The 11,315-nt window shown below is 42.3% G+C and overlaps 1 protein-coding gene across 1 annotated transcript; it reads right to left on the reverse strand.

Moving 5' to 3' along the window:
- Nucleotides 1–201: 201 nt before the first annotated feature.
- PCNA (proliferating cell nuclear antigen) lies at nt 202–6,816 on the reverse strand. The gene is made up of 6 exons (XM_007539562.3): nt 6,414–6,816; nt 5,347–5,444; nt 5,121–5,188; nt 2,960–3,154; nt 694–817; nt 202–608 (listed from the first exon to the last, which is right to left on the reverse strand). The coding sequence occupies exons 1-6, from the start codon at nt 6,632–6,634 to the stop codon at nt 529–531; spliced, it is 786 nt and encodes a 261-aa protein (XP_007539624.1). The 5' UTR covers nt 6,635–6,816; the 3' UTR covers nt 202–528.
- Nucleotides 6,817–11,315: the final 4,499 nt, after the last annotated feature.

The following is an 11,315-nucleotide window of genomic DNA, read 5'->3' on the forward strand; positions in this document are numbered from 1 at the left end:
TTAAGATTTGTTCTAATTTACGCTACATATGCTGGTCTAGTTAGAACAATATCAAGTCTGGCAATTCAAAGCCCATTTTATTTGTAGTATTATTTGTCAGCTTAGCCTAGAAAAGTTAAGATACATTTATAGGAAAAGGGTAGGTTTAGCTATGAAACTTGTCAACAGTTGTGGTTCAAATGAAGGTACTGACCTGTAATGTTTGAAGTTCAAATAAGTTTTATTTAAATTGAAAACAGGTCTTAAAAACTAGAGTAAAAAACCTGTTACAAAAAAGTATACTCAGTATTTCAGGTAAGGCAGACATATTTCTAGACTAACAAGACGTTACTTAGAACTTTATTCTTTTAACCAAATTGTATAGAATGGAGGGGAAAATAGATTATTTACACAAAACATTATCTACATATGTACGCAGAAGTACAAGTTTGGTGACAGAAAAGACTTAAAATGTTGGTATCCCAGAAGCCGTTCTCATATAGGTTGATTTTAAAAAAAAGATTTTTCTTTTTTTGCTTTTAAGAACGCCTATGATTTTTCTTCATCTTCAATCTTGGGAGCCAAATAGTACTTTAAATGCCCCATATCGGCAATTTTATACTCTACAACTGAAAGAAAATGAAAACATAGTTAATTATTGAGAAATACCACACACTATCTACAAAACAAGATTTAATAAATGTAGTATCTTACCAAGAGGTACATCTGCAGACATACTGAGTGTTACCGTAGAAGAGAGAGGAGTCGCTTTTGTGAAGAAGTTCAAATACCTCAGTGCAAAAGTTAGCTGAACTGGTTCATTCATCTCTATGTTAACCTGAGAGAAAAATGATTCACATTGAAAAAATATCTAAGCAGTGCTGTAGGCGTCTCTTCCTCTTATCTGCTTCTGTCCCCAATTTCTCTCTGTCCAATAAAAAAAAAAATGTTTTAAATCTGTCTCTCTTCCTATCTCCCCTTCCCTCCCGACTTCTCGATGTCTCTATCCAATAAATAAAGATAATAAAGCAGTGCTGTAGGTGTCTCTCTCTCTCCCTCCCCTCCTGATTTCTGGCCCAATTAGGTTGGTGTTACAAGTTTTTTTTTTTTAAATTGTCTTGATACGAGTGATGCTCTGGTTCTCTTCCTCTCTCAAATATATATTTTTAAATATCTTTATTTTATTCTAATGAGAAAGAGTAGACACAGAGGGAAAGATTCCCAGATGGAAAGATTCCCAGAGAGAAAGAGACCAGAACACTCCTCAGTTCTGGCTTATGGCGGTGCTGGGAATTGAACCTGGGACCTCAGAGCCTCAGGCTTGAAAAGGTTTTGCATAACCATTATGCTGTCTCCCCAGCCCCCTCTCTCAAAGTTATTAAAGACAAAAAGTAAAAATAAGGAGTTAGGCGGTAGCGCAGCAGGTTAAGCGCACCTGGTGCAAAGCGCAAGGACGGGCATAAGGATCCCGGTTCGAGCCCCTGGCTCCCCACCTACAGGGGAGTCGCTTCACAGGCGGTGAAGCAGGTCTGTCTGTGTTTCTCTCCCTCCTCTCTCCATTTCTCTCTGTCCTATCCAACCACGACAACATCAATAACAGCAACAATAATAACTACAACAATAAAACAAGGGCAACAAAAGGGAATAAGTAAATAAAAATTTAAAAGTATGGCTTTGACAGAAACTCATTGCTTTGTGGTTTAAAAAGGAAGTACTGACTTAGCATTCCTGTCTTACAAATTATAAAATTAATGTTACTGGGTTGGGGATCCGGGATACTGGTTATGCAAAGAGACTCTTGCCTGAGGCTCAAAGGTCCCAGGTTCAGTACCTCATACAGTAAGCCAGAGCTGAGCAGTGCTGGGGGTTGGTTTCTTTTTCTTTCTTTTTTTTTGGATAGGACAGATAGAAATTGAAAATGGAAGAAGGGCCAGAGTGAGAGACACATGCAGACCTGCTTTACCCCTATAGGTGGGGAGCAGGGGTGTTGGGGTTCGAACATGGTAATGTGTACTTAAGTGGGTGTGCCATAGCCCCAGGCTCTGTAACTACTTTTTAATATTCTTTAATGTTCACAATCACCTTGGAGTAGACCAAACATGTCCCTCCTGCCTCCCCAGTATCCGTTAAAACCAAATCCCTGCTGTGAAGGTATTTGGAGATGGGGTATTTAGGGAGATGCTTAGGGTCACAAAGGTGGTAACACATTAGTTAACACAAAAAGACTTTCACGATTAAGGTTACAAGGCTCCAGGTATAATCCCAACACCACCATAAGCCAGAGCTGTGCCGTGCTCTGGTATATAAATAAGTAGGTCCCCCAGGGAGTTCTATTACCCCCACACACCTAAGAATTTTGCCTGGTGGGAGTTGAGCGCTAGCGCAGCAGGTTAAGTGCACATGCGCGAAGCACAAGGACCGGCTTAAGGATCCCAGTTGGAGCCCCCAGCTCTCCACCTGCAGGAGAGTCGCCTGTGAGGCGAAGCAGGTCTGCAGGTGTCTGTCTTTCTCTCCCCCTCTCTGTCTTCCCCTCCTCCCTCCATTTCTCTCTGTCCTATCCAGCAACGACAACATCAATAATAGCTACAACAATAAAAAACAACAAGGGCATGGTCCGGGAGGTGGAGCAGTGGTAAAGCATGGACTCTCAAGCATGAGGTCCCATGTTCGATCTCCAGCAGCACATGGGCCAGAGTGATGTCTGGTTCTTTCTCTCTCCTCCTATCTTTCTCATAAATAAATAAAATTTGTTTTTAAAAAATAAAAAAAAACAAGGGCAACAAAAAGGAATAAATAAATATTGTTCAAAAGTTAAAAAAATCATTTTGCCAGGGAACCAAGTTGGCCCTAACACCAAATCTACCAGCTTTACCCAGTCTCTAGAACTGAGGAATGATTTTTTTTTCATTGTAATTTCCTCTATCTATGCTAGTTAATTAAGCAGTATTAAAATTATCATATATATTACTTAAAAACTTACAGCTTCCTCTTCTTTATCAACATTGCTTGTTTGTGACAGCTTAATGTTTCCATTCCCAAGTTCTCCACTTGCAGAAAATTTCACTCCATCTTTTGCACAGGAAATTACAACAGCATCTCCAATATGACTGAGATCTCGGCATATACGTGCAAATTCACCAGAAGGCATCTTTACTACACAACTGTATTCTTGTTCCTATAAAAATCAAGATCAGTTGTTTATTTGGCACTCTCAGTTTTAGAAGAATCAACATCTAAACAAATAGTTCAGAATTCAGTTGTCAACTCCACGTTTTCAGACCACTTTTAAGTATATTGTGTAACTTTTACAAAATCTTACACCTTATCACATACTTCAAAATACAGTAGGGTAATATTGGGCTATTGGAAAAGTCACGACTTACTTTTTTTACAACCCCGTATTTAGTACCAGGGATTTAAATCAGCAGTTCAAGCATCCAAGGCATGAGCTCTACCACTGACCCACTACATTGGCCCATCCTCACCGCATAATCTAACATACCTCCACCACTTGAAAGATGCAGGGTGGGGGTAGACAGCACAATGGTTATGTAAAGAGACTCTCATACATGAGGCTCCGAAGTCCCAGGTTCAACCCCCTGCACCACCAAAAGCCAGAGCTGAGCAGTGCTCTGGTGTTTCTCTCTGCATCTCTCCCAAAACTAAAATAAATGAAATACTTAAAAAGAACCACCCCTTTAATAAATAAATAAATAAATAAAAGAATAAGAAGAAAAATAAAATGCAGAAACAGGTACATGTTAAGAGAAGTAGTAGGAGTGAAACCAGGAGGTAGCACAGTAAGGTGCTGGATTCTTTAGCCCTAGGATTACATGTGCCAGTGTGACGCTGGTTCTCTCTCCTCTCAAATTAATCTTAATAAAAGAAAAAATAGTACTGCAGGAGCTCAACTGATACAGCACACATGAATGTCCAGGTTTAGTCCCTAACACATGTACCAGCCAGTGTGATGATGCTCTGGTTCTTCTTTTTCTTAATTCTCATGGGGGAAGGAGGGGTGGCATAATGCTTATGCAGACACTCTCATGCCTGAGGATCTGGACGTCCCAGGTTTGATCCCCCACACCACAAGCCAAAGCTGAGCAGTGCTCTGGTGTTTTTCTCTCAAAAATAAATAAAATATTTAAAAAATTTTTTCTCCTGTCATTAAAGAAGAAAAGTTAAGCCAGTAAATTAACTCATTTGAATAATGTACTATTTTGTCATATGTACAACCCATGTTCAAGTCTGGCTTCTACCATTAAAGAAGTTTTGGTTTTGTAGTTTCTTTCCTCCTCACTGTTTCCCAGCATGAGGTGCTCAGTTTAATCCCTGACATATGCTAGAGTGATGCTCTGGATATCTCATGTTAATAAGTAAGTGAATGTTAAAAAATAAAAAGATAAAAAACAACCACAGCTTATACCTTGAATAATAAATACTTTTAGTGAAAGTAGGAAAGAGACCATAGATAGCACTGCTTCACCATCCTTGGAGCTTCCTTGGTGTATCCAGGGTGATCCCTGGTGTCAGGACTCAAATGCAGGCCCTGTGCATGGTAAGGCATATGCTCTACCCGGTGAGCTATTTCCCAGTCACCACACAATTAGGAAGCAAGACCTTCCAATTAACATCCAGAGCTAAATCAAGAGAAATTTCAGGTATATAAATACAAATACGGATGGTGGCCAGCAGGCCTACCTGCTGTCCAAAACAAGAGAATAAGATATCAGGCACGTGTTATCTGGCAGTAATGATCCATTTAAAATATTGCAGGGGCCTGTGGTGGTGCACCCAGTAACATACACACATTACAGTGCGCCAGGACCTGAGTTCAGGTCCCCAATCTCCACCTGGGGGAGGGTCTCCACAAGTAGTAAAGCAGTGCAATTTCTGTCTCTATCCAAAAATCAATAATATAAAGAATAAACTAAAAGGCCTGAAATGCCTGCAAGGATACACACACACACACAATCTTACAAAATATACTGTAAATATCTATTTCAATAAATCATTAAAACCCCACTTTGGAACATGTACCAGTATATTCATTAAAGTTCTTCTGGGAAGTATGGTTCAAATTAACTTAGTTTATACAAGTATCAGGACTATGTATAGTATAATCAAACTTTGACACTCACTGGAATTCCAAGCTGTTCAACATCTAAATCCATTAATTTCATTTCATAGTCTGAAACTTTTTCTTGATCTACCAAAAGAAAGCACATGTAGAAAATAGTAAGTGAAGTTTATAATAACCAAGATGTACGTTTACAAGCAACACAAACAGCTTACACTTCTCACTGCTTTGAGATATACCGACAAATTTTAATTTTATTTAGTTTAACTTAAAAGAGTATGACTTACTTGGAGCCTCAAATACTAGTGCCAAGGTGTCAGCATTATCTTCAGCCCTTAGTGTAATTATGTCTTCATTACCAGCACATTTCAGAATTTTGGACATGCTAGAATACAGAAGACATGTTTTTTTACTTGACACTACCTTTTCAAGATGATTAAATACACAAAGCAATTTTAAAATCAGTTACCACATCTACCCATCAAATTATCTGATTAATCATCAAATTGGGATAGTAGCGTGGAATGCCAAGTAAACCGGGAGAACCATTTTGGGATACAATAAAAAGGTTATTTGTCTTTTTTTTTTTTTTTTTTAATGAAATGATACCCAGGCCTCTAAATTTAGTTTAGAAAGGCCCCTGTGCAAGATGACACGCAAAATTCATGAAGCGTTCTATACAGTAACAATAAAAATAAAGCCCACACCCTCCTATCAGCAACTTCACTTCTGGATATAACTAAAGAGCAGTATTTTATGCGTTGCAAGTCCCTCTAGTGAGCGTAGTAAATTGGGATAGAACTCAATATAACCCAATAAACCTTTTAAAATACATGGCATAGAGAACGGGTACTTCTCATAAACTTTAAAAAAGTATATGTACAGTGATAGGTAGATATGAGGCTGCATAAATTTTCCTGAATCCGGAGACATGGGTTGATTTTATGGAAATAATGCAAACAAAACAAAAAACTTGTTTTCCCTAAGTGGGGCGACATAACTAGAGCATGTCATCAAGCGTTTAAAGGCAATCAATACATAATTTCGCATTCAAGGCTTTCAGTTCTTAAAGGACAAAGGGGCCTGCGGCATTTTTTCTGCGGCACCTCTGCGCAGCGCTCACTTTCCCGCCACGCCGCTTTGTGACTTTGGCGCGGAAACAGGCGGTTCGCGCCCCGGCGAGCGCGGGCTCTCGGAAACGCGCGCTCCGCTGGGCCCGCCCCCCAGGCCTCGCTGACCAATGAGGAGACGCGGGCGGTCTTCGCCAGCCAATGAGACCCCGGCTGAAAGGCGCTCCCGCCAAAGCCGGTAATGGAGAAGGACCCGGGCCGCTTCTGGGCGCCCCTGGGCTCACCTGGTGAGGTTCACGCCCATGGCCAGGTTTCGGTCGCAGCGGTACGTGTCGAAGCCCTCTGAGCGTAGGGTGAGCTGCACCAAGGAGACGTGAGACGAGTCCATGCTCTGCAGGTTCACGCCGCTAGAGCTGATGTCCCAGCAGGCCTCGTTGATGAGATCTTTAAGTGCTTCCAGCACTTTTTTCAGGATGGAGCCCTGGACCAGGCGTGCCTCGAACATAGTGGCGGAGTCGCGACGACACGGCTACAGGAGGTGAAAAGGTATAAGAAGTAGGCGGCGTAGGCCTCACCGGATGAGAGCTAATGCAGCAAACAAGTCCGAAATCCAGGAGTTGGACCCGCAGCAAGCAGTGACTACAACCGTTCAATACCGCCGCGTCTGCGACCGCGCGCACAGCCTACGCAGATCATATCCAGACGTCACCGCGCCGCCACGCCCATGTCCTGGGCGGAGACACTTAAGGACCAATCGTGTTCGTGTTGCGCTAAGGCCCGCCCCTCCTAAATATTCATTGGAGAAGGAGAGAGCTGGTTTGAGGAGGCACAACTGGCTGTGGTCCCTGCCTTTTTGTCAAGTTCCAGAAACTGGACACTACTGGACAAGTCTGGACGTGTGCTTGCATGTAAATACAGTGAGAGCATCTCTTTAAGCTGCCTCTTTCCCTGCCCCCAACGCGTATAATAAACTCAACTTTCTAACCTATTTTTCTATATAAACATTTTTAGAAATGGGTTATGCCATAAATTCTTTAGCTATGTGCTTGGAAGGGAATACAGAGGGAGGGAGATACAGAGACACCTGCAATCCTATTTTCAACATTTGTGACGCTTTCTCCTGCAGATGGGGTGAGCTGGGGCTTGAACCTTGGTCTTTGAGCATGGTAACATGTTTGCTTAGCCAGGTGAGCCACCACTCTCCTCATATTTACTTTTTTTTTTTTTTGCCTACAGAGTTATCATTGGGGCTTGGTGCCTGCACTCCGCATCCTCTTCTGGAGGCCATTTTTTCCATGTTGTTGCCCTTGTTGTTGTCGTTATTGTTGCCATTGCTGCTGTTGTTGGATAGGACAGAGAGAAATAGAGAGAGGAGGGGAAGACGGGGAGAGAAAGACACCTGCAGACCTGCTTCACCACCTGTGAAGTGGACCCCACCCCCCCGCCCCCGCAGGTGGGGAGCAGGGCCTGGAACCGGATCCTTACGGACCCTTGCATGTGCATATAGCCGCTGTGCTACCGCCCTACCCCCTATTTTTTTAAAAAAAGTTTATTTATAAATGAGATGAAAGAACTCGAGCATCAGTTTGGCACATGGGATGCTGGCAATGGAACTCAGGTCCTCATGTTTAAGAGTCTAATATTTTAGCTACAGCACCATCCCTCAGGCTGGTTTGCATGTTTATTTTGCTAATCACTTGGTTCCATATCCGTAGCTCTTTGAAAGATCGCATGACATCCTATCTATGTTACCTGAATAGTCAATTTCTTGTAACCTTTGGATATCTAGCGAGCTCAACTCCTTGAAGTGATATTGCTGGGCTGAAGAATATAAAAATTTCGATGCTGGAGGCCAGGGGGTAGCAGCATACCTGGTTAAGCGCACATGGCAGGAAGCACAAGGACCTGGCTCTTCGAGCACCCCCCTCCCCACCTGCAGGGGAGTCACTTCACAAGCTGTGAAGCAGGTCTGCAGGCATCTAGCTTTCTCTCCCCCTCTCTGTCTTCCTCTTGTCTCTCCATTTCTTTCTGTCCTATCCAACAATGACGACATCAATAACAACAATAACTACAACAATAAAGTAACAAGGGCAACAAAAGGGAAAATAAATAAATATTAAAAAAATAAGATTTTGGGAGGGGCTGGACAGAGGCTCATATGGTAGAGAACACACATTATAGTGCAGGTTCAAGCATCCAGATTCAAGCATCTGGTCAGCACCTTCGGTGGGGTAGCTTCACACGTGATGAAGCAGTGCTGCACCTCTCTCCACCTCTCTATCTTTCCTCTCAATTTCTGTCTTTATCCAAAATAAACAAGCAAATATTTAATTAAAAAAAATATTTGGGACTGGTAGTTAGCTTATTTGGATAGTGTGCTGCTTTGCCCTGTGCATGACCCACGTTGTAGCTTGGTTCCCACCACTTTGAAGGAAGTTTTGGTGCTGGGTTTCTTAGTATTTTTGATAGGACAGAGAGAAATGGAGAGAGGAGGGGAAGACAGATAGACACCTGCAGACCTGCTTCACCACCTGTGAAGCGACTCCCCTGCAGGTGGGGAACTGGGGGCTCTAACCGGGATCCTGATGCTGGTCCTTGAGCTTTGCACCACATGTGCTTAACCTGCTGTGCTACTGCCCAACTCCCTGGTGCTGGGTTTCTTTCCCCCTCTCTCTCTGCTTTTGTTTTACTCTGTATGAAAAAGTCACCCTAAAGTGGTGAAGTCCTGGAGACTACTGGGGGGAAAAAGGTTTTATTTAATTAAGAAATGTATATGGTGTGTATGTAGGTAGTGATGGTGCACCTAGTTGAATGCACACATCACCGTGCAGAGGGACTTCAGTCTGAGTCCCTGGTCCTCATCTGCAGAGGGATATTTCATCAGTGGTGAAGCAACTGCACATGTCTCTCTGTATTTCTCCCTTTCTATTTCCTCGTCCCCTCTCAATTTCTTTGTCCTATCTAATAAAACATATATTTAGGATCAGTTAAATAGCTTACTTGCATAGTGCATTGCCTTGTCATGTTTGAGCCTAGCCTTTTTATGCCATGTGAGGGATAAAACCCAGTGTTACGTGTGTGCAGAACATGTGCTGTACTGCTGAGTCACTGCCCCATCCCTCCACATCTATTTTAATGTCACTTCAAGGGACTATTTCAGGAAGTTGGGAATACATGTTTAGTGAAATCAGGAAAATGTAACATCTTACTCAAGTCTCTTGACTTCTCCAAAACATAGATCATGTCAAAATTGCTGAGGTGAAATTGTACTCCTATGTGTACAAGTTTCTCAGCTTGTTAAATTATGATATGCTTAAGGGAAGGGACCCTATTTTGTATTTATTTTACTCTACTTAAAAAATAGCAATGTAGGGGGTGTGGGTGGTAGTGCAGCGGGTTAAAGGCACATGGTGTGAAGCACAAGGACCAACTCAAGGATCGAGGTTCGAGCCTCTGGCTCCCTACCTACAGGGGTGTCGCTTCACAAGTGGTAAAGCAGGTCTGCAGGTGTCTTTCTCTCCACTTTTCTGCCTTCCTCTCCTTTCTTGATTTCTCTCTGCCCTATCCAACAACAGTAACAAAACAAACAGACAAAAAACCCCAAAAACCAGCAATGTAGTCTCAGAGGTTGGAATGATTAAAACACTGGACTTAAAAAAGTGTGAGCTTCCTGAGTTCTATCCTGGCATCACATGTTCTATCCTGGCACCACATGTATCAGAGTAATGCCCTGGTTTTGTCTGTCTCATGTTAACAAATAATAGTAAAAAAAAAAAATTAAGCAGCAAATAGGAACTACTGAAAACTATTTCCTTGAGCAATGTAAGTATTAGCAATGGATTCAGGAAGCCAAGCACGCAGTATTTTCAGTAGCTAGTAAACTGGTAACAGATCTGTATTCTAATTCTTGCCAAATACTTTCTAACCATGAAGTCATGGCTCAATCATTTTTCTTTTTATTTTTTATTATTGGATAGAGACAGAAATTGAGAGGGGAGAGGGAGATATAGAGAGACAGAGGCACCTGCAGTTCTGAACCCAGGTCTTCGTGCATTGTAATGTGTGCGCCTAACCAGGTACGCCACTGCCTGGCCCCTCAATCATTTTTCTTTATGGGAAATTTAAAATCCATTCAATGAGTACTTAGGATGTATTCGGTACATAGGAAACTTGGCAGTGTACAAAGTAAATATTCCAGTACATAAAGTATTTAAACATGGGCAAGGCAAAAATGTGAAAAACCAAGGTGGAACAGTGGCTCAGAGGGCAGAGTGCATTCCTTGTATGGACAAGGCCTAGTTCGATTCTGCAGCATATTATGATTGATCTTTGATCTGTCAAAGTCTTTTTTTTTTTTTTTATCTATTCATGAGAAAGATAAGAGTGAAAGAACCAGACATAACTCTGATACATGTGCCACTGGAGATCGAACTCAGGACCTCATAGTTGAGAATCCAATGCTTTCATCCACTGTGCTACCTCCCGGACCACAGATCTGTCAAAATCTTTTAAAAATGTGAAAAACCGTCAGTGATTGTATCTGTAAAATGAAATTTATCAAAGTGGATGAATCGGATTAGAAGAGAGAAAATGATCACTTAGTCCAGGGTCTAAGACATCATTAATAATTTAGTAAGCAACAGGAACAGGTTGGAAAATGAACGAGTAAATTGGAGTCTCACATCTCTCTTTTTTTAAATCGTTGTTGTGGTTATTATTGTTATTGATGTCATTGTTGTTGGATAGGACAGAGAAATGGAGAGAGGAGGGGAAGACAGAGAAGGGGAGAGAGACACCTGCAGATGTGAAGTTGACCCCCCCTTGCAGGTGGGGAGCCAGGGGCTCAAACTGGGATCCTTACTCTGGTCCTTGAGATTCGTGCCCTGTGCGATTAACCCGCTGCGCTACAGCCCAGCCCCCCACATCTCTCCTTTTAACACTGGTGGATTTCACTGGGCTTTTCCACTCAAGGCTAAACAAACGTCTACTTGCACATGTAAGGGAAGGGCGCTAGCTACCAATGACAATAAACAGAAGACACCAACTCATCGCCCAGCTAGAGCTTTCACTTCTGCTTCTAGCGTTTGCCCTTCTTCCGTAGCCAGTCAACAGCGTCAGGTTGAGCCTGATGTAAAGTTTCGAGACCTCCTTTGAATCTGGAGAGTTGGCAGTCGTTGACTATGTGG

This window comes from Erinaceus europaeus, unplaced genomic scaffold (assembly GCF_950295315.1).
Source record: "Erinaceus europaeus unplaced genomic scaffold, mEriEur2.1 scaffold_520, whole genome shotgun sequence".
Classification (NCBI taxonomy): Eukaryota; Metazoa; Chordata; class Mammalia; order Eulipotyphla; family Erinaceidae; genus Erinaceus; species Erinaceus europaeus.

Coding starts and splice junctions, on each gene's coding strand:
- PCNA (XM_007539562.3), bottom strand. CDS start 6,634: ATGTTCGAGGCACGCCTGGTCCAGGGCTCCATCCTGAAAAAAGTGCTG. Junction 5,189..5,346: donor ACTAGTATTTGAGGCTCCAA/GTAAGTCATACT, acceptor TTCTTTTGGTAG/ATCAAGAAAAAGTTTCAGAC. Junction 609..693: donor GTCTGCAGATGTACCTCTTG/GTAAGATACTAC, acceptor ATTTTCTTTCAG/TTGTAGAGTATAAAATTGCC.